The 20,276-nt window shown below is 47.2% G+C and overlaps 2 protein-coding genes across 2 annotated transcripts in view; one reads left to right on the forward strand and one right to left on the reverse strand.

Annotated features, from left to right (window-relative positions):
• On the reverse strand, positions 1 to 18,070 carry LOC141938266 (centrosome-associated protein CEP250-like). Its single transcript, XM_074856915.1, has 12 exons — positions 17,963 to 18,070; positions 17,778 to 17,882; positions 16,418 to 16,474; positions 15,646 to 15,728; positions 14,303 to 14,468; positions 13,471 to 13,577; positions 12,209 to 12,436; positions 11,534 to 11,630; positions 10,989 to 11,087; positions 7,675 to 7,837; positions 1,781 to 1,875; positions 1 to 1,620 (listed from the first exon to the last, which is right to left on the reverse strand). Exons 1-12 carry the CDS (start codon positions 18,068 to 18,070, stop codon positions 1,528 to 1,530), a joined length of 1,401 nt encoding a protein of 466 aa, XP_074713016.1. The 3' UTR covers positions 1 to 1,527.
• The window catches only part of LOC141938267 (uncharacterized), a 16,906-nt gene continuing 14,698 nt past the window's right edge, over positions 18,069 to 20,276 (forward strand). The window contains exons 1-2 of the mRNA XM_074856916.1: positions 18,069 to 18,075; positions 18,126 to 18,255. Coding sequence (XP_074713017.1) covers positions 18,069 to 18,075; positions 18,126 to 18,255 — 137 coding nt within the window. The remainder of the gene's footprint in view (positions 18,076 to 18,125; positions 18,256 to 20,276) is intronic.

Raw genomic sequence — 20,276 nt, forward strand, 5'->3', positions numbered from 1 at the left:
TGGAATGTGTGATAGCTTTATTTTTGGTAGCTTTAATCACCACTGCTTTAAATATATTGAGCAGCATATAAGGATGATGCTCATAAGCAAGTACACTCCTCTGAGTCTGAGAATACATTTGCCTCACTACATATCCTAATTGGGTGTCCTTTAATGACAGTGAAGCTTTGGTGGAAAAGATCAGCTGAATAACTGCACAGCTCAGAAAATTCACACATCATAATCCCAGTCCTCCAGTTTCCCTCTTCCCCATGCTGTGCACTGTTAGTCCCCAGACAGGCACATGTTACAGCTCTCCACCTCCTGTTCTCTTCCTGCTGTTCTCAAATAAGAGCAAAACAGCCTCTCTCTTGCTTAACTGAGCTTGGCTCCTGTAATGCTGAGTATGCCACATTTTGTCAGAGACTTTATAGTTACTGACATTCATTTTATTAGAAAGAAACCTTTGAAACAAAATCAATGCATTGCTTGTGCAAGAAGCAGTAAAGTCGTTTTGGACAGCATGGTGGCTTTGTCTGCAGCCACCTCCTTCCAGCTGTGAAAGGGCAGCTGGACACTGCCGATTCTCAAAGGAGTGGTCAGTGAGGAGGTGGAAGAGAGGAAGGAATGAACACCTGCATCATAAAACACAAGATGGGGAAAGTGTCTCTTCCATTATGTGGATTGCCCATCATCTCAGTTCATGAGACCACAGTGCAGATGCTTGACTTTTTACTTGGAAAAGTGAGGAACTATAAGAAGAATGTGAAAGCACAGGTGACAGTGCTCTACTGCAAGGATGGCCTGCAGGCATGACGTGAGAAGGGCTTTTCCTATCCCTCTCAGAATTCAATCCTGAGTCTCACTTTATTCATGATGAGGCAGGGGATTAAATAGTGACAGTGTAGTTTTCTTCCTTTTTTTAAAAAAAGAGAAAATAAGAGTATATTTCTACTTGTCACAGATGTGAAGAAAAGCTAGAAAATAACTTGAATGTGGCTCTAAAGGACAAAAAATGAGTAAAAAGGGCCCAAGCTTTATTTTAATTTCCTGGTATTTTTTCCTGGCTAATTGTATTATTCCATTGCATCCTGCAATTTTTAAACATCTGGGATCAGGAGTGCTCATCTGCACTAGTCACAAGGCTATACTACTGCTCATCCTCCTCCTTCGAGCTTCGCTCAGGGATCAGCTCCTGCAAAGATGCTCATGTCAGAGGAGAAAGCGAGGCAACTCAGTTCATGTGCAGCCTCTGGCTCTGCTCACACCTCCTGAGGCACACCAGGCAAGAAGAGATGTGGCAAGAAAGATGGAGCAGAAGGAGTTTTGGCTCCCTGGCTTCATCTCTCCTGCTGCCACAGGGATGGTGCCTTGAAGTATTGCTGTGTCTTTTCACAGTGCAAAGGTGCAGCAGTTCTTGACAGCACCTTCCTCAGAGGCATTTCTGCCCATTTTTCTTCTGGGTTCCTATGGTCCATGACTGACAGACAAGTACATCGGGGGCTGATGGGCTGCACTTCACAGCACGGTCTCATCACACACCTTGGACTATACCGTCAGATGTGGTGGACTGTAGAAATTGATAAATGATGACATAGTTGAGACCACAGTTATTTCAGGGCCATTTTTCCTTTCCCCTGCCTGAAGAAGTGAGAGAAAGGGCTGAACAATGATGAGAAATGGTTGGAAACACCCTGAAAATGAGGCAAATCATCTTCAGTAGAGGTGAGGCCTCCCGCTGTATCTATTAAAAGTGTTCTGGGACACAGAAAGCCATTCCCCAGGTCTTGAAACCACTCACCTGGAGAGTGCCGAACTGGTCTGGTCTCAAACAAACTCTTGTTGGCCACCTCCAGGTGAACCTGGTGCTCTTCTCAGAAAGGAACAATCTCTTCTCTGAAACACAGTAAATATTAACAGAAGTTTTTCAGTCATACCATTCCTTAGGTATTATTGTTTTAAAAATAGAGTTTGCTAGCTTCTGTCACTAAGCAGTACACACCCAGGAGCACACTTGGTTGCAGCAAAGGCTGTCAAAATGGATCTTCATAACAGGTCATTTTTTGACTCTTAAGTCATACAGTGGATAAGTCAAGCAAATTCCCTGGGGTAATTATTAATTGTTTTTGTTTAATTTCACATTTTGGTGCAGCTCTTAGGCATCAGTGTCCATTGCAGCTGTCGGAGCTGGCTGCTGGACTGAGTACTGACCAAGAAAGTCCTGACTGTACAGCGTGGACCTCTGTTTTATTCTTTTGCAAATAAAGTAGAACCTAGCCCAGATCAGCAAAAATCATCAATTAGACATTACCCCCTCCCAGAATAATGGGATTCACTTTGAAGTCATTAAAATTGCAAAGGTTTATTCTATCTCCTCGTAAATACCCACACCTCAGTAGATGCTCAGTTTTCCCTCACACTGGGCATGTCTAGCAATTAATTGCCTTAGCTTGCAAGTGGAGAGTCAGACTGCCACCTTGTCAGCAGGTATGGTTTGTAGGTAAGGCTGCAGCCTTCCTGAGGGTCTACATGACTCCTCACAGTCTGCATGGACTGTGCACAGAGGTGCACCACACCAGCACCAGTGTTAGGGGGTACTGACTCTTTTCCCACTGAAGCCAGTGCAATTTTCATGCCTACATAGATAGTACATTTATATTCAGACCTGTTTAGCCTTGTCTTCTGCTCTCTGCTTGAGAGGAGTATACGCATAAATGTGCATCTAAACTTGCTGGGACTGTCCAGATGCAAGCCTGGGTAGCTCTAGCCCTGTCCACTTCTCACCTGATAGGTGGCACTACGAAAAGCCATCATGCACTTGGGCAGCCTGAACTCTCAGTTGACTATAAGCTCTACCCTGGACCTGAAAATCTATCTATGGCAAATCTGAACTGTCTAGGCCAACCTCCGGCACCCCTCATGAGTGTGTGTATGTAGTCCTACATATCCAGAGAATGCATGCTGTGGGGCAATACCAAAGCACACCTTAAAACAAGGAATACGCTTCTCTTACACTGATTATCATTACGATTTTACATTTGTTATTGTTTCCTTTTTTTCCTAACTCTAAAAATAAGCCATGGAAACTAACACACAACTTCTGGGCCCCATTTTGGCCCCTTACCACTACGCTTAAGGGTTTGTCTGCACTTGGTTATTCACTGACATAGAAACTCTGGGTAATGATACCAGCTTTATATATATAAATATATATATATTTATATATATAAATATATATAAAGCAAGCAATAGAACAAAAAGCATTACACAGGCTTTGCTTGGCTGCACAAAACAGATCAAAAAGAGCCAGTTATCCATACCATTGGCCTAAAAGTTTCTACCCATTTTTACTCATAACATGAGCACCCTGCTGCAATGGAAAGCTCGAGACATAAACATTTTTCCTAGCACTTCAGCAGTTCCCATTTCTGGGTGGCAGCAGGTAAACTGTAGTGAAAACACAAGGAAACATTTTCCTTTTGTTGTTCTTTTGAGATTACGGGATAGTATTCCAGTATTTTCACTCCAGTACCTCTCATTTTTTGCCTAACCACCTCATTACAATTTCCTTCTTATTACTGGCAGGCATGAACTAGCAACCTGCAAAAAAATATGTCTAACCTCAAGCTGTCTGCAATCAATATCTCATCTTGAGAGATGATCCAGATTTTTGGAGACAAATAATGGTCTGTGATTCATCCTCGTGACTTTAGTAGACCAAAATTACACCTGCAGATGAAAATCCTGTTAAGAACTAGGGTGCTTGAGACTAGGATCTATATTTTGCAGTGTGGGTTCCATTTTGACATTTTAAATATTCTTACACTGGCTTATTTGAGTGAGAAAGTAAGTCCCCTGGACAAGTAAAATGATAGGGATAATTTGGTTAAGCTTTTTACAAGATGAGTTGTCCATGTGTGTTCTCTGTTTCCTTGGATACTAGAGATTTCACGGCACAGTTCAGCCACACATACATTTTCTATTCCATTACAGCACCTGGAATATGAATGAAAAATCCTCACAAATTGTTAAGACATGAACAAGACTGCAGGTGTAATCTCAAGCAGGAACCTCCTAGTCAGATAGAAGTGGACAGGGAAAGCAGAAGATTAATCATCTGCATAGGCTGCTCAGTGGGGATCTCTCTTGTTTTTCTAAGCAGGTAAGGCTTGCATGGGAATATTCTCTTTCCTTCACCACTCTGAAGCTGCAGTTGTTTTTGCTTTTAGCATTTACCTGACTGACAGCTCAAAATATAATGAATTAGACCATATGCATAGTTTGGACTAAAGGCTAGTCTAGTGCATTTTCAAAGCAGTTTTCATAAATCCTTCCACAATCATAATTGTGTGCTAAAAATCAGAAGCTCCATCCTCAAAGCTACACTGCAGATTGATTTACTAATCTTATGAACCAGTTCACAAATTCACTCTTGCCATTCACTTGTGCGATTATTCAGTCTCTGGATATTTGCCAAGCATTTTCTAAGTCTTTTGCAAGTCATGAATATTTTCCAAAAAAAAGACAGATTACTAATTCCAAGTTGATAATAATAGCAACAAAGCAGTCTTTGTTTTGTAAACAGTCTTACAAACTTTCACCAGATAACCTTTAACAACACTTGTCTAGTCTGGATGAAAGGGCAGAGAAGACCTAGAAAAAACTGGTGAGTACTTTCCAAAGAGTTCTTTGATCTTTAGGTGATGGTTTCTTTGTGTTTAGTAAGCCTAGATGGACTTTTTCCATTAATTCGTTGTTTTGAAAACCCAAATAACTTTTATAATTTACAATGTCTTGCAGCAAGAAGTGATACAAGTGAATTGTGTGCTTTGTGAAGAGCCACCTTCTTGTGCTTGTCTGGAACCTGCCTATGTTTATATCTTCCTTCACTTTTCCGACCATTCCTGAGAACTGAGTTTGTGTTTTCACTGGATGCACCTCACATTTTACAAGCCCCTTCCTTTCCCTGTTGCCAAAAGGAGGAGACATTAATTTAAATGCCTCAATTCAGTCTCTAAATTAATGTGATGAATTAGGTATTTAAACCTTGTCTGAGAGAAACTATAAAGAGAATTTTAGGCAGAATATAGCAGAATGTCATTATTTACTTCCAAATCCTGGCAAGGCGCTGAATATTTTGTGCTGTTCTCTGAACGCTTTTGTTTTCTCTTCCAACTACTAGTTCAGATGCACAAAGCTTTCTCTCCACCTGTTTGTGACCTGCAGGGTGCTGAGGCTCTGCATTGGTCACTGAATGGGGAAAGCAAAATGCTATTACAGGTGACACAGGATTTCACTAAAGTCCTGAGATATACATTTTTCACATGAGTGATGGTTGATCCTTGATGTCAACATTTTCACAGAGTGTCCACCACCGGCACCTGCATGTCACTTAAGCCATGTGAGGATTTCACTGACTCTGGGAGATATTCCTTGGGAAGCAATCTGGCAGATCTGGAGCCACTTTGCAATGGCAACATCTGCCTAATCTAACATCTGGAAAGGCCAGTGTGAATCAAGCCATTGTAGCAAAAGGCACTCGCAAATCTTCCTAGGTGGATTCCCAGATGTGTTCTTGCCCACAGTGTAGGAAGGTGTGCTAGGAGGGATCTACCACACACTAGGGCAGGTCTCTTGTTTCCAAAAGGCATCAAAGGATATTACTACCCCAAGGCACGCAAGGTAATAATATCGTAGAAAATGCATTAGGAATCACTTCATAACTAGGCTTGCAAACTTGGTTTTTATCAGTTATACTGCAGAAGAAGTTCTAACAAGGGTGATGGCCCCTGCTGCAATAGAAGACTGCAGGCTTGAGGCTGGAGAGACTTCCTGCATTAGGAAGCCCGTTTAAAGGCAGGATCATTAACTCCAATTCCATCCCAGGAAGGTGGTGTGCTTCATGACTAATGCTCAGCACAGTTAAGCGGCACAGCTGGAGTTCCTGGCAAAGCAACATATGGTGTTTTCAAGCACTGTAGATGTTTCATTGCATATGTTTCCCACCTTTTTACCTCACAACACTTCAGAGCACCTCTTCACTCTATCATTGCTGCACTAGTCCTTTTTACCTTTGTTTTCAAATTTTAATTATTTACAGTAGTGATACTAGAAATTCATCATATGAAGATAGACATACCTGTGTATACAGCACTTTGTGGTTTTCTTCTAATTGAGACTTCAAACTATGTAAAAGCTTTTTGATGCCACACTGTCACTACTTTCCACCGTATCGTGTGTGCTACTCATGAGTTGGGGACTCTGTGTAAGCACTGAGGGCTGAGCTTTCTGAGAGTGTGAACTGCAGCTGAGAGCAGGTGCTGTGTCTGCAAATATGACTTGTCTGGCCCCAGTTCTGATAACAGCTACATGCAAACTTAACACCCAGCACAGGAGACTACTTATGCTTAAAATTAGGCATGTGGCTATTACAGGATCATCAAGAACATTTTAAAAATTAAAGGGGTCACTGCTAGTATCAGTTCCAAGTGTGTTAGTTACGCTCAAGCCAGCTCTGCGTGTAGCAGAGCTCAACAGCAATGTTACTAGGAGACTTTAAAAAATATTTTCTCCTATTTGGTAAACATCTCTAAGCCAAACAACATGGCATCTATCCATAAAATATCAACTGCAACATATTCTCCTGGTTTCATTCCTTACAGAGCGCCACACAATAACCACACATGCACACCTGTTTAGCCACACATGGTGTATGGCCTCCCAGCCTGCTCCTGCTCGCCATTACAGATGGTTGGATACCTTGCTGTATGGTCTGCTGGCCTCGGTATTAAAATTTTGCTTGCAATTGAGCATTTAAGCTTTTTCCTTCTGTAAGAATAAAGCTCAGACCTTCCTGTGTGCATTTTGTTGTCCATTTGCTATCTAAATGGTAAGATTACAATATGGAAAAAAGGAAAAAGTTCAAGTAATATCTGTGACAGGAACACTGACAGCTGAGCAGCAGAACTGGATTCCCAAAACCCAGGATGCATACGAGCTTATTAAAATTTTGTCTTTTTTGTGTAAGTCTTTCTTATTTGCAACTTAACCATTTTTTCATAACCACCAAGGTATAGAAAACACAGAACTTACTCATCTTCTTATTGTATAAACATGACCTCTTTATGTATATATACATACACATATGTCAGTCTTGATGCTAGGTTTTGCATATGTCATGCACTGAAACAGAGCAGCATCCAGCAGTAAGAACCGGATGAAGAAACAGGGTTCCCAGCCTCTCAGCTTATCGTGGCCCTCTCCAGCTCCTCCGTAAATCCACCCCATTTAGGACGCCTGCCTGTCGTCACTACACACTGCTACATGGTGGGATCCCAACAGGCCTGAATTTCCCACAGCTCCCACCTCCATCAGGAGACCCCCTACCCAAGCCCTGCAGCCAACACACCTGAGAAAACTTAAGCTCTACAATATAAAGTTTTGGGCAAAGTTGGGCAACGTCTATCTAGTTGCTCTTCCAGATGCTGGTTTCTGTTTTATTTTCTTCACTGTGGTTTATTTATTGGAACAGGGACTGGACGTGCATTTCTCCCTTCTCCTAGCTACAATTGTAAAGGAATAAAAAAAGTTTCCTTTTAGCACATACTACGGAATGGGACTGTCGAGTCTGTTTTATGGCTATTCTGCTTGCTACATTGCTACATTCACATATGAAAAAGAAAAAATAACACAAACCTCTCTCGGTGGGGTCATTAGAAGAGTTGCTCTCACAAACGATGTGCAAGGGCGAGTCAAAAAGTTCAGCCAAGACCTGCTCAGTAAATGCCCAAGCTGCCGTCTTTGAGGAGGACTCCTCCTGTGCCTGCAGTGGTGGTGTCTGCCGGCCTTCGCACGGTTCCTGCCAAGAGAATGCCACCTGTCAAACACTCAGGCTTTAGCTGCCACTTCTCCGATCTGGAAGAACGACTCAGCAGACAACACAACGACCGAGGACAGCAGTACATGCAGCACCTGGTCCCTCCAGCCTCTACTTCTGCAAAAAGCATTCACAGGAGAAAGTGCTGGAAAGCAGGCGTGCATTCAACCTGGGCAGTAGCAAAACCCCCACAGGCTGGAGGGGAACTTCCTCCTCAATGTACTGGCTTTCTTTTTGGTAAATCTAAAAGGCAAGCGTCTTATGACTGGCCAGACTAAGCTTCTCCTGCTGCCTCAGCATGCCCTGATCTCCAAACACGTGGCTTTATTGGGACTGCAAATAGAGATGACAGTTAGCCATGGGGCAAGCGGAAGGTGGTCCAGGATTTTCTGCACTTTTCAGCATTCCTATTTTCTACCCTGTTTGTTATAACAAACAGGATCTCCTGTTTATAAGGCAAGAGTGAAAAAACAAATATATTTTAAAAAGGAGCTGAACATTTAATAGTTTAGTAACAGCCCAATAATTGACCAAACGTAACTCAGCTGGATCAAATAAGAGATGTTGGAGCTCAGAAGAAGCAGCAGCTCTCAAGAAACACACTGAGTCAAAATGGGTATTTATCAGCCATCCTAATGCATACTTTGGAGTAATACAGTGTAAAAGTCAAGAAACATGAGAAACAATGTCTAAAACATCATTTGTACAGCTCTGCAAGTTCAGGAGTCTTCTAAAAAACACCTACACGGAGGACAAACAACTCTTTTTTTTTTCTGAAAAGCCGAACTTGTCACATATGATCTTAGAAAGGCAGAAGGACAGAATCTTGCTCCTTCCCTGTGTAACTTCTCCACAACATCTGTCTCTAAACAGCAGGTGGTAAGGAGTACAGGACGCAGACATCAGTGATGGGCAAGAATCCTCAAAGACGTGAGGATTCAAAAGAGGTTTCCCAGCTGCTGGTGTAACCAGCTGTGGGTCCTGCACGACAGGTAACAAGAGTTAGCTTCCAACCAGAAGGCCCTCGAGATCTGCAGCACCAGCCTCTGGCTCCACCCTAGATGGCAGTGTCCTACTCACAACGTCTGCATGGAACAGCCATCAACAGTCCAACTACTTGGTAAGGAAAGATCTATGTTCAAATGCATAGAACAAGAAACCAAAACCAGAGAGAAACTTCAGTTTCAGTAAACGTCTGCAGGGTTTAATTATTACTCAATTCAGAGCCAAGCTGCTTTGCTTTGGACTTCACACAGGAATGTGCAAGGGGGCATAAACCTGAGCCTGAGGCCCAGGAGATGTTTGCTAGTTTTAGCTGTCAGGAAAACAACATTAAAATCATAGTATACTTTTTTTCATTTTGCTCAAGATTCTTTCATTTTCTGCCTGTGGAAGGTGAACACATTTGAAAAGCACACAGGATGCAAAAAATCCTCGTGTAATGATTACCACCTTTATAATTACAGCCATTATATAATGTCCTGCCTAGGGTTTCCTCCCCACCCTTACCTGGCCTCTGCCAGCTGCTCTGAAAGGCCTCGTCTGCCCCGCTGCAGGGCTGCCAGTCGCACCTCTAGGGCAGCCTTCTCATGCTCCAGGAACTCCTTCTCTTTGGACACCGTGGCCAGTGCGTGCCCCTGGCGAGAGGACTCCTGGCGCAGCTGCTCAGACCGCTGCGAGCTGACTCTTGCTGGCGGTAAACATGAAAGCAGGACAAAAGACAGTTAGAGTCCTTTCTCTGGAGTTCTGTGCAGAGCCAGCCAGTGCCACTTCTGCATCAGCTGGAGGAGAAAGAGCTCCTGTACTGCGGGCTGGAAGTTTAAGAGCATCTGCTCTATACCACGCTAATACCCTGGGCTGCCAAAAGGCACTGGGACTGTTAACTTGGAAGTGATGAGTATGGCCACGCTGGGCTGCCTGGGACCACACAGCCCCTTCACAGCAAACATAAATACACCAGACTACGTGTTTGCATGCAAAAATATGGCATCTTCCAGAACTGCCACCTTGCAAACTGGAATTCTATCAGAATCTGTCCCAGTGCTGGAAATTTTCAGAAAGTTTAGAGCAAAAGCAACTTTGTTCACTGAAGAAAGTGAAAATACACATGGTTTCTCCTTCTGGAAAAAAAAAGAAAAAGATCAAAGTGCATTGGCTGCAATGAGGTGATGCTGGGCAGGGAAACAGCCCTTGGGGTGATTTATGAAAGTCTGGCTGATGCGGCCAAAGAGATGGTAGACTCTATTCGTACAGCAGTTCATGTCAACAACACTGTCTGCTTGAAGATTAACCATGATTTTTTAGCTTTTTTTCTTCAATATAACACCTCTGATGGGTATTTGCCAAACATACCGTGGACTCCAAGACTGACTATCTAACAGAGAACAGACCATCAGAAACAAACAATTCTCTCAAAGTTATCCCATAATATCCCAAGATTGTACATTATGAAACTGACATTTAAAGGATGACAAACTCCCTGGTCTCCTTCAGTGACATGATTCTCTCAAGCTCTTTTTCCAGGGTATCAAAATCAGTTAGTTCAGAGTGAAGAGTCTTGTGTGATCACCGATTTCTCATCTTCCTCAAAGCCTGAAGAGGCTCTAACAGCTCACAGAATCATAGACTCACAGACTCATAGAATCACAGAATCATAGGACTAAGCTAAAGCTAGCCCTAAACAGTTAGATCAGTTGCAATTCTGGGGAAATAATAATGGTCAGTGAATGCAGAGTGAAAGGAGCAGAGTTGGCACATGCATTGATTCAGTCAGTGACCTTTTATAAAAATCTAAAGAACAACAGAGTCATTGCTCAAGAGGTGGGAGAAGCCTCCAGGCAACACTAGGACACAAATGTCAAGTAGCCAACTCAGAAAGCATAGTCAAATAGAGACCTTACGGGAAAGGCAAAGGTACTGAAACTTCTAGTGACTTAGCTCAAGTGTCACAGGACAGCCAACTCAGAAGTTATAACAGGTTTTATGTCAGAAAAGTGGTATAATAATTAAACAGCCAGTAGCAGTTAACACAGACAGTATAAAACACATATATCTATTCCCCGGGCTAGTTGTTTGCCTTCCTCAAGTACTTTTAAATCAAATTACAGGGATGTGGTCCCAACTCTGTACTCACCTCTGTAATATCTTTTATCAGCTTTTGGAGGGAAAGATTCTCTTCTTTGACACTTTTAGTCAATGAAGCTTCACATTCTTTCTCTAACAGACTTGCTTCCTGAGAATAGAATAAGCAAAGGGTGGGCAGGGAAGAGCTGCTCCCCTCTGCAGCGCTCCCAGCCTCAGCAGCATCGTCGTGCTGATAAGCCTCAGCCCTACTGATTCCAGTATATTCCTTCCCACGTCTGTTGAATTCCTTCTTTGCTAAAACTAAGAAGAGAAAGACCACCAGCTGATTTTCACAGGCTGCTATGAAGCTGTCAATTCCAAGGAACTTTGATCCCTGGAGATTTAGTCACAGGCAGAATAGCACTGGTGCAACCCCCAGAACTGTCTGCAGCTCCCCGTCACTGTCTGCACCTGGCACCTGGGCTGACTCACACGTGCCTGATGCTCCCACACATCAGCGTCCTCACCACTCTTTCTCTTGAGGAAACCACACCCCTTTGTGCTAAAGCTGGAGAACAACCATTGGGCCATCTCCCAAATAAAGGTAAAACATACTAGAATCTCCACAGTGTCGTTAAGTGTTTTCACGGTCTTCTCCTTCTCCTCGTTCTGCTTCTGAGACTGTACGAGCAAGGCTGAGAGCTCCGTCACCCTGAGAAGAGAAGGTCCACGTGCCACTCCAAAAGCATCACACACCATCACCCGCTAAAGAGCTAAGCAGCTCCCAGAAGCACAGCAGAGAAAGTTCAGCCCAGAAAATACAGCGAAGGCAGCGTTCATCTCTACAGGTTAATATGCCTGATGTTGCAAAATGGCCCTTCCTGCCCCAAAGGACTTCTGCACTCAGTCTTGTAAGGAACTGTCAGTACAGAGGGGCTTAGGATGGCCCTGGGCAAATTCCTCCCAACTCCTTTGCACAGCCCTGGGTAGCAAAAGGGCTGCACAAGAGACACAGCTCTCTTTATGATGGTCTCAACTTCTCACCAAGAACCAGGTAACAGCAAAAACACTGTAATACACTGTGATCTCTTTTCCAGTCTTGTCTTACAAAAGCTTCTGTCGGTCAGACGTGTTTTTCTATCCTGCTGTTGAAGGCCATAGCTTGGCTAGGGACAGAAACAAGGCTGTGCAGAACGGGTATGTTTTAAACATGAACACAGCCCATCTACGAATCCAAGAAGCAGCCACAAAAGGTAATGTTGGTAAAAGCAAAGTTTAAAACACATTTACCTGTCCTGAAGCTCCTTCTTCTCCAGGTCCCCCTTGACTTGTAAGTGCATCACTTCCCAAGTCTTCTGGCTTGTTTCCTGTTCCGCTTGCTGCTGTGCCTGATCCTTTAGGACAGGTCTGCCCACACTGATGGGCTCCCAGAGCTGCACGTCAGAGTTCAGGCGGGAGCAGTTTACAAGTACAGATCCAGAAAGCCTCATCTGCTCTGCCTTCAGCTCGGACAAATCTCTGCAGAAGGATCAAGAAAGAGATCATACTCACACCACCGTCTTTATCGGCTGACTCACTTCTGAAGCACGTTAACTGTGCAGCAGTAAAAGCTGGCAGGAAAGATGACATCTTTGCTGGGGACAAATCATTCATCTGAGACTTTGAGATCAGGACATATCTTGATAGTTGAGCAATGGGTCTATTTGACAGTTTGAAGAGTGAGGCTATTTTCTCCTCAGAGATAAGAAGTATGGAACAGCCAAAAGGCTTCAAGAATGAACTAGCAGGTCAGGGCATACCCTGCACATTAAGGAAAGCTTACAGCCAAGTAAGGTAAATGGCTGACAGTAACTCACAGTTTGAAACTGCATGCAGTTTCAACAGAAGAATGTACTATTATGGCTACACTGGTTTTGTTTGCATAGAAGGCAGCTGCGAGAAAGGAACCTCAGAGAGACCAAGAACAAGAAAACAGTCATCAAAAGAAGGTATCAAACTAAGCAAAATACATTGGATAAATGCAGTAACAGGGTCAAGAAGCTATTCTTCCTCTCAACAATGTTGCTACAGGAATAAACGGATACAAACTGACCAGAATAAATGTAAGCTGGAAATGAGAAGGAAAAAAAAGATAATATTCATGAATGACCTTTCCGTCAGGAGCAGTGAGAAAAGAAAGCCAGCGAGATTTAAGGCAGATGTTAATCACTCTGTGAAAGGGACCGCTCTACATGCTGCACGCACAGCTTTGGTGAGTCTCTTCCAAGGTGTCCACATGTGCCCCTGTCTGTGTTAATACGCCCAAACATCAACAGAGTCAGTTCATCTCTTCAGGGCCTCTGCACTGCTTATAGCCTGAGCCCTGCGGTGTCCCCAGCTCAAAAAATATTATTCTGAAAATAGCCAAAAGCATGCTTAATGGCATTGCTTCAGACTGCCAAAGGAGAAATCCTACCTTTAGCTGCAGCTAAAGTAACATCAAGGCTTAAAAAGCAGCTGTGAAGGGAAGCTACATTTTTTCTGCAAGAGGTCCAGCCTGAACTTCTACTCACCGGTCAGTGGCAGTCTTCATGTCCAGGAAATGATGGTGGAAGGTTACCACCTGGCGCCACAGGCTGAGCAGACGGTTACGTTCACCCCTTAAGTAGCTGTCAGAAAGCTAAACAGGCAAAGACAACAAGAAATGCCAGTTCAGCCTCCGCTGTCACTGTACAAGTCTTTCAGATAGGAGAGAGCACAACCATCATCACCAGGTCTCCTTTAATAACAATTCCAACAGGGGCATCAAGGGCTGAAGAGGTACCACAGAGGCATCCTCAGTGGGCCTGCCACCTGACTTCAGAGAAGGGAACATCCACACTTCTCCTGCGGGAGTGCGGATCAGCAAAGCAAACTGACCACGATTCATCATCTCGCCCTGCAGAGGTGTCAAACAGTCTTGGTGGAAGACGACAAAAACAAGCCCCTCCAAGACCAGTGTCAGATTTGCTTACAACAGGCTACTGGTAAGGGAGGCCTGTCCTCTTCTGCTGTTGGCTACTCTGAGTCTGAAAACACACAGACCTCTCTGCTCTGCACTGCTGTAGACAGCGATTTAGGAACCGTTGAAACAACGACCGTTCATGTGGGACTGCCCTACAGCATCCAGCAACAGCAACCGTTTGCCTTTAAGACCGAGCAGTGTGGTCACAGCAGGGGGGTATCTCCCATCCACACAGTCTGATGACACTCCTCCATCTCACGCCCCTGCCTCCTGCCAGTCAGCACCAACACAGCCTCAATGGAGCCACAACTTTCACACAGCAAGTCGCCTGTGCCAGAAATAAAATGCATTCTCATTCCCCTCTGGCATCACGTCTGACATTCCCGCAGCCTTATCCCTACCTCACGTTCACTGCGCCATTCGCTCTCCTTCAATTCCAGCTCCTCCCGGGCCCTCATCCAATCCGCCGTCAGTTTTTCAACATCTTTTTTAAGGGCTGAATTAACCTCACTGGCTTTATCGAGGTGCTCCCGCAGGAGAGTGTTCACGTCTGCCAGATGCTCACACCTTGGAAAGGGAGAAACAGCAATGAGGTCACGGAACAACTGCTGTCCACAGGCAGCACCCCCATGACTTTCCAACTCCTTCAACGCTGACTGTTGTCAAACTGAGAGGCAGTAAAAGTGCCTTCTAGGGTTAACTAAGATCTCTCTGTGATGGCACACTCATTTGCTTCTCCTTGCTCTGAGCCTTCAATTTCCATCTACAGTTTCGTTCCCCCTTCCTTTGATGATGCCCACAGCTAATGTCTTGCCTTCCCTTCGTGCTCTCTGATCACTGGGTGCACCACCTTTCTCCATCCTTGTCCTGACCACTCTCTTCCTCCACTCTCCTCAGTTTCTATGTCCTCTTCCCTTGCAATGATTGTACCCACCACTGCCCTCACCCTCTCCTTAAGCCTCTCCCTGTCTGTACGATACACTGGGTAAGACCTGTAGCAAAGACCCCACCTTGCTGACCCAGTAAAGTGCACACCACAAAGACAGCACCATATACGTAAGGGAAACAGCTTTATATGAAACTTTCCACTGAAAATTGAAGAGCCAGGCGCTGCAGGCTTATGACTTTGGGGCCACAGACTGACATCCCACCCAGGAAACACTTCAAGAACAAAATTTAAAGAACTGCTACCCTGTGAACAAGCACGAAACTCAGTTTCTGGATCAAAACATGAGTCGTGTTTCTCCCACCTTAGTTTGCAACATACGTAACACAGCACACACAGTTCATCTCCCGGACAGAGGTAAAAAGAAAAGCAAAGAAAGAAATGTGGCAGAAGATGCCTGTGGTGCAAGTGCTCTACTGGGGACTCTGTTATAAGCACAGGGTGTGCTATTCGCGGAGAATCAAACAGGAAAACTCATGCGCCACAAAATGTTCAGCATGTCAGGGCTTGATTCTCAACCAAAAATGGGGCTCTGCTGAGTAGCTCACCTACTGAATCATAGAATTTAGGCTGGAAAAGGACCTTTGGAGGTCACCCAGAGCAACCCCCTGCTCAAAACAGAGCCATTCAGCACGCAACACTACTACTGCACCACAGAACAGTCTGTGGACCTTTCTCCTTTCTAAACAACTTGCCCAACTGCTTCCCTTGGGGAAACCAGGTAGAACCCGACAGGTTTTCCCTCACTTCCATAAGCATCCAGGATACCAAATGTAAGGTAACACTTCTTCCCCTTACCTTTGATGCTCCTCTTCCAACTGAAGCAGTGCTTTCTCCAGGCTGTGGTCTTCTGTGGCTTCTCCCCTGCCTGGAAGGGATCCCTTAAGAAGAAAGGAAATGTTTAGTCAAACTCTTGTGTTCCCTTCACTACTGTTAGCATCCACCGCTTTCCCCTCTGTTTCTTTGGCACCTCAGGAGCTCGTGGCTTCCTGACCATGGAGGGGAAGGCAGGGAAGGGTGTTACTCAGTGGGAGTGGCTCTCCTCAGCCTCCCACTGTCACACTCTCACAGCTGGGTATCCTTAGCTCATCACCGTGAGCACTCACTTAGACTTGAAGCCTGGGAATACTCTCCTATCCTTTGTCTCCTAGGTTTACTTTAGCTGTCAAGCAGAAAGAAAAGCAGAGGGCCAGCTCTGTGTGTTGAACGCCACCATTCTTACCTTCCAAAATGCTGCGTTTCAGCCAACTCTTTTTCAGAGACAGCCTTATAATATAACAGGCAGTACAGCCCTCTCCTGAGACCTAGGACAAATGTCACTCTGGCAGTAAAGCACTCTTCCACAAAATTGAAATCCTTCTTCAACAGGTTTTCTGGACTGGCATTTCTGGGACTACTGGCTGCTCTAAGAATGGCAACGGGACAAAACAGTGACGGGCAAACTTACAGCGCTTCTCTAAATCCCCAGGTAGCGAAACTTTGGTTTCCTCTGTCACTGTTTTCAGGAGCTTTTTGTCTGTGTGCATGAATGCTACATGCACTATCTGTAGTCAGCAACCTCCACACTCACCCCTCCTGCTCCCAGCTGCTGCTCCAGCTCTTGACACCGAGTCCGGTACTGCAGCACCTGGGTGGATAAAGAGAAGAAAGATGAGCAAATGCAGCTTGTAACAGACTCGGCTCCTCCCGCACCAGCTTTTCTCTGAGTCTTCACAGCCCAAGCACAGCACATTCCCCAGTGCTGCCGATACGGCGAACAAGAAGCCGTTATGACACAGGGAAGCTTCACCTTACCTATTATTAAAGAACTTGAGACAGGGTTTCTTTTACACGTAGCGCTCCCTGCTCAGCTCTGGCAGCGATGGCAGCAGAATGAGCAGACAGGCCCAGACAGCCGTGCCCAGCCCACGGCCACTATGGACCCCAAAACAGTATTTCCAGCGGGCTGGAAGTCCAGCGGGCCCTCGAAGTTGGAGAAACGAGTTTTCAAAACTGCTTTTCATTATTTAGCAAGTACAGTTAGTTCCAACCCCAGTCCCGCTCAGCCACTGCAGATTCCTGCTCGCCTGCAGCAGACACGCACGGGCAGCAGAAGCGGGATGACCTGGCAGCAGCGCCGGACGCACCGTCGGGCTCCGGGCCGGGCCGGGCCTGCCCCGACCCTGCGCCCAGCTCGGGCACCCTCCTCCCGCCAGCGCTCCTGGGCCCGGGCGAACCAGGCCCGGGCTGCCCGCCCCTGCCCGGGGCCGCCCCAAGCCACCCCCGCCGGCTCGGCTCCTGCCTCCGGGCCGGCCCCTGCTCCCGCGGCCGCACGACGGCCTTCGCCAGCCAGGCCCCGCTCCTGCAGCGCGGCGGAGCCCTCACGGGACGCTCGGGGGGGCCCGCGACAGGGCCCGCCGGGCCGGGCCGGGCGGCTCCCGGCGCCTCCCCCGAGCTCCGGGCTCGGCGTCCTCCCGCCCGCGGCAGCGCCAGCTGGGGCCGCGCGGTCGCGCCCCTCCGCCGATGGCCGCCGCCGAGGCCCCGCTCAGCGCGGCCCGGCCCCCCCACCCCGGGCCGGTCCCCCCAGGCCGGCGGCCCCGCTCTCCCCTTCACCTTGCAGCTGCCGCCCCAGCCCCGCCGGCCGCTTCTGCGCCTCCTGCGAGATCTGCAGCCGGCGCCGCCCGCCCGGGCCCCGCCGCCACGGCCCCGCTCGCCAGCGGGGCCCGCGCCTGCCAGGCCCCGGGGCGGGGGGGGGCGGAATCCGCCGTCGGGGCGCTCGCCGGGACGTCCCGGCCCCCGGTGCCCCCCGGGAAGGGCGGGGGAGGGGAAGAGGGGAGGGAGGACCCCAACTCCCCCCAGAGCCGCCGGGTTCACACTCCCCGGGCGGGGTGAGGCTGCGACGCGGGCGTGACTCCACCCCCGAGGTCCCCCCCACCCCAGGCCCCCTCTACCCGCCTTCCCGCCTCATCGGAGCCCGTAGGGCCCAGAGGAGCGGCTGGAACCGCGGGGCCGTCACCACCGCCATCATGGTGGCCCTGGGGGAAGCGGGGTCCGCCCTGGAGAGTGTGGGCATTGCCAGGGCGGGGGCGGGGCCAGCGGGGCGCATGCACAGAACGCGGAAGGGGTGCGGAGTTACACTGCAGCCTCCATGGGGAGTGTGGGCAGTGCCAGTGCAAGGGCGGGGCCAGTGGGGCGCATGCGCAGAATGCGGAGGAGGGGTGCGGAGCGACGCCGCGGCCGCCATGTCGGGTGAGGGCAGCCCGTTCGGGGGCGGGGCCGGCGCGGCGTGAGGGCCGCAGGGCGGGAAGGCGTTTTCCTCTCCTCAGCCGCCGCCGCCGCCGCTATTTTGGAGGCAGTGCTTGTCGGGGTGGGTGCCGCTGCCTCCTCTTCCTCCTCCTCTTCCTCCTCCTCTCCCCACCGGCCCCTGAGGTAGGCAGGGGCTCCTCGCTGGGCACCCCCTCCCCGCGGCACCCCCCGCGCTGGGGATGGGGGTCCCCGAGTTCTCCCTGGTACCCCCGGACCCTCACACACCCCCGTTCCCCCCCCCCGGGGACCCCCCTGACAGGGCACTTGGTAGCGGGGGACGGGATCCCCCTGACAGGGTGGGGAGAGGGACCCCCCTGCCCACTGGGATCCCCCCCAGCAGGGGGGTTTTGGGGGGCAGGACCCCTCGGGGACCCCAGGTGAGGGGTGCACCCCCATTAGTGCCACCCCTGCCCCGTTAACTCGTTATTTTTGCCATAACACCACCACCCCCCCCCCCATTTCCCTTTTTCTCCCCGTTTCACACCCCTCAGGTGATGGCAGAAGAGGCCAAGCCCAGCGCCCCCGTCCCGGCAGAGGGGGCTCCCCCCATGTTGCCTTTCTCAAGGCGTGGCGACCTGATTCAGGAACGGCACGGCAACCAAATCCCAGGTTGCTTGGTCCATCAGCACACATACACCAATGTGGAGGAGGCAAAATGGCATTTATTGAAAGGTTACACTGCCTTATATAACATGGGTTTACCTCGTCACTTCCGCCTGCTTACGTCAGAGATCCATATGGATTGGTTGCAGGGAGGGAGGCTCTATCTTTCCGTACAACGCGATATCTTCCGGTCGCCGGACCCTACCTACCACATTTCCCCCCTCCCTATGCTTAAAGTAAATGGGCAGAAGTATAAAAGTTTAAAAATATAAAATACAAGGCACATTAAGTTAGTAGCATCTAAAATGACTAAAAATCCCTTATTACGTGTCATTAAGTTGATAAACCATAACAAACTAAAAAGGTTACAATAAAGAGCTTATATAAACATAGGACATATCGGACAAATAGAAAACAGAAGAAATTCATTAATCATAGAACATACCTTTCTATATAAAAATGATCAAACTAAGATTATATACTAATGTTGCGTTCTCAAAGCAACTGTCAACGTTCTACTAACATTATGTTAACTTTTTCTAGTCGACTCTTAACAAACAGCACAAGCCTGTTCAATATACATGGTCCAAAAATCAACACTAGCATGAACAGTATAATCGGTCCCATTAGCGTAGAAATGAGGGTGGTTAGCCATGGCGTACGATTAAACCACGACTCAAACCATCCTTGCTGGGCTTCCCTATCCCTCTTTCTTTTTTCTAAACCCTCCCGGAGTTTGGCCATAGTATCACGAACGACACCAGTGTTGTCTGCATATATACAGCATTCTTCCCCCAAAGCAGCACATAATCCTCCTTGTTGTAAAAACAAGAGATCTAATCCTCTACGATTTTGGAGAACTACTTCCGACAATGAACTCAGCGATTGTTCTAAAGCGCTGATTGATTTCTCAATTCGAGTAAGATCCTCATCCACTGCCATTCTAAGGGAATGAAATTTTTGATTCTGCTCAACTAATGAAGCTATTCCTGTTCCTGCTCCCGCGGCTCCTATGGTCAATAGGGTAGCTATGGTCAGAGCGGTAAAAGGTTCTCGCTTTTGTACATGGTGCAAGGTTGAAGAAGTCAAATGATCATAAACATATTCCTCCAGGTGATATATAATTCTCGGAATAATTAATACTTGTATACAAAATTCAGCTTTTATCTTAAGTTTCCTAATAGATATACATGGAGTAATTCCAGCCTTTGAACATATCCATTTTGTATTAGTAGCCGGGACTAACCAATCAGCTATTTCTCCGTTGTTTTTATTAAGTTGTTGTCTGTCTTGTATAATCTCAAACTTACATAGACTTCTTTTTTCAAGAAGTATTACACCAACACATGCACCTTGCCCTGACACTTGCTGCATTGTTACTCCCTGTTTGTTTTGAGAATCGTTCCACAAACATTGTATCGGATTAGGCCCACTCACCCATTTTGGTTCAGAAGGTATACCCACTGCCTCATAAAGAGGAGGTCGTACATCATAACAAAGCCAACAATGTGTCGTCATCTTTGGATTTGTTGAATTTAATA

The sequence above is a fragment of the Strix uralensis genome, chromosome Z, assembly GCF_047716275.1.
Source record: "Strix uralensis isolate ZFMK-TIS-50842 chromosome Z, bStrUra1, whole genome shotgun sequence".
Taxonomy (NCBI): domain Eukaryota; kingdom Metazoa; phylum Chordata; class Aves; order Strigiformes; family Strigidae; genus Strix; species Strix uralensis.

Coding starts and splice junctions, on each gene's coding strand:
- LOC141938266 (XM_074856915.1), bottom strand. CDS start 18,070: ATGGCGGCCGCGGCGTCGCTCCGCACCCCTCCTCCGCATTCTGCGCAT. Junction 1,876..7,674: donor TAATGACCCCACCGAGAGAG/GTTTGTGTTATT, acceptor ACTGTGTTTCAG/AGAAGAGATTGTTCCTTTCT. Junction 1,621..1,780: donor ACCAGTTCGGCACTCTCCAG/GTGAGTGGTTTC, acceptor TCACTTCTTCAG/GCAGGGGAAAGGAAAAATGG.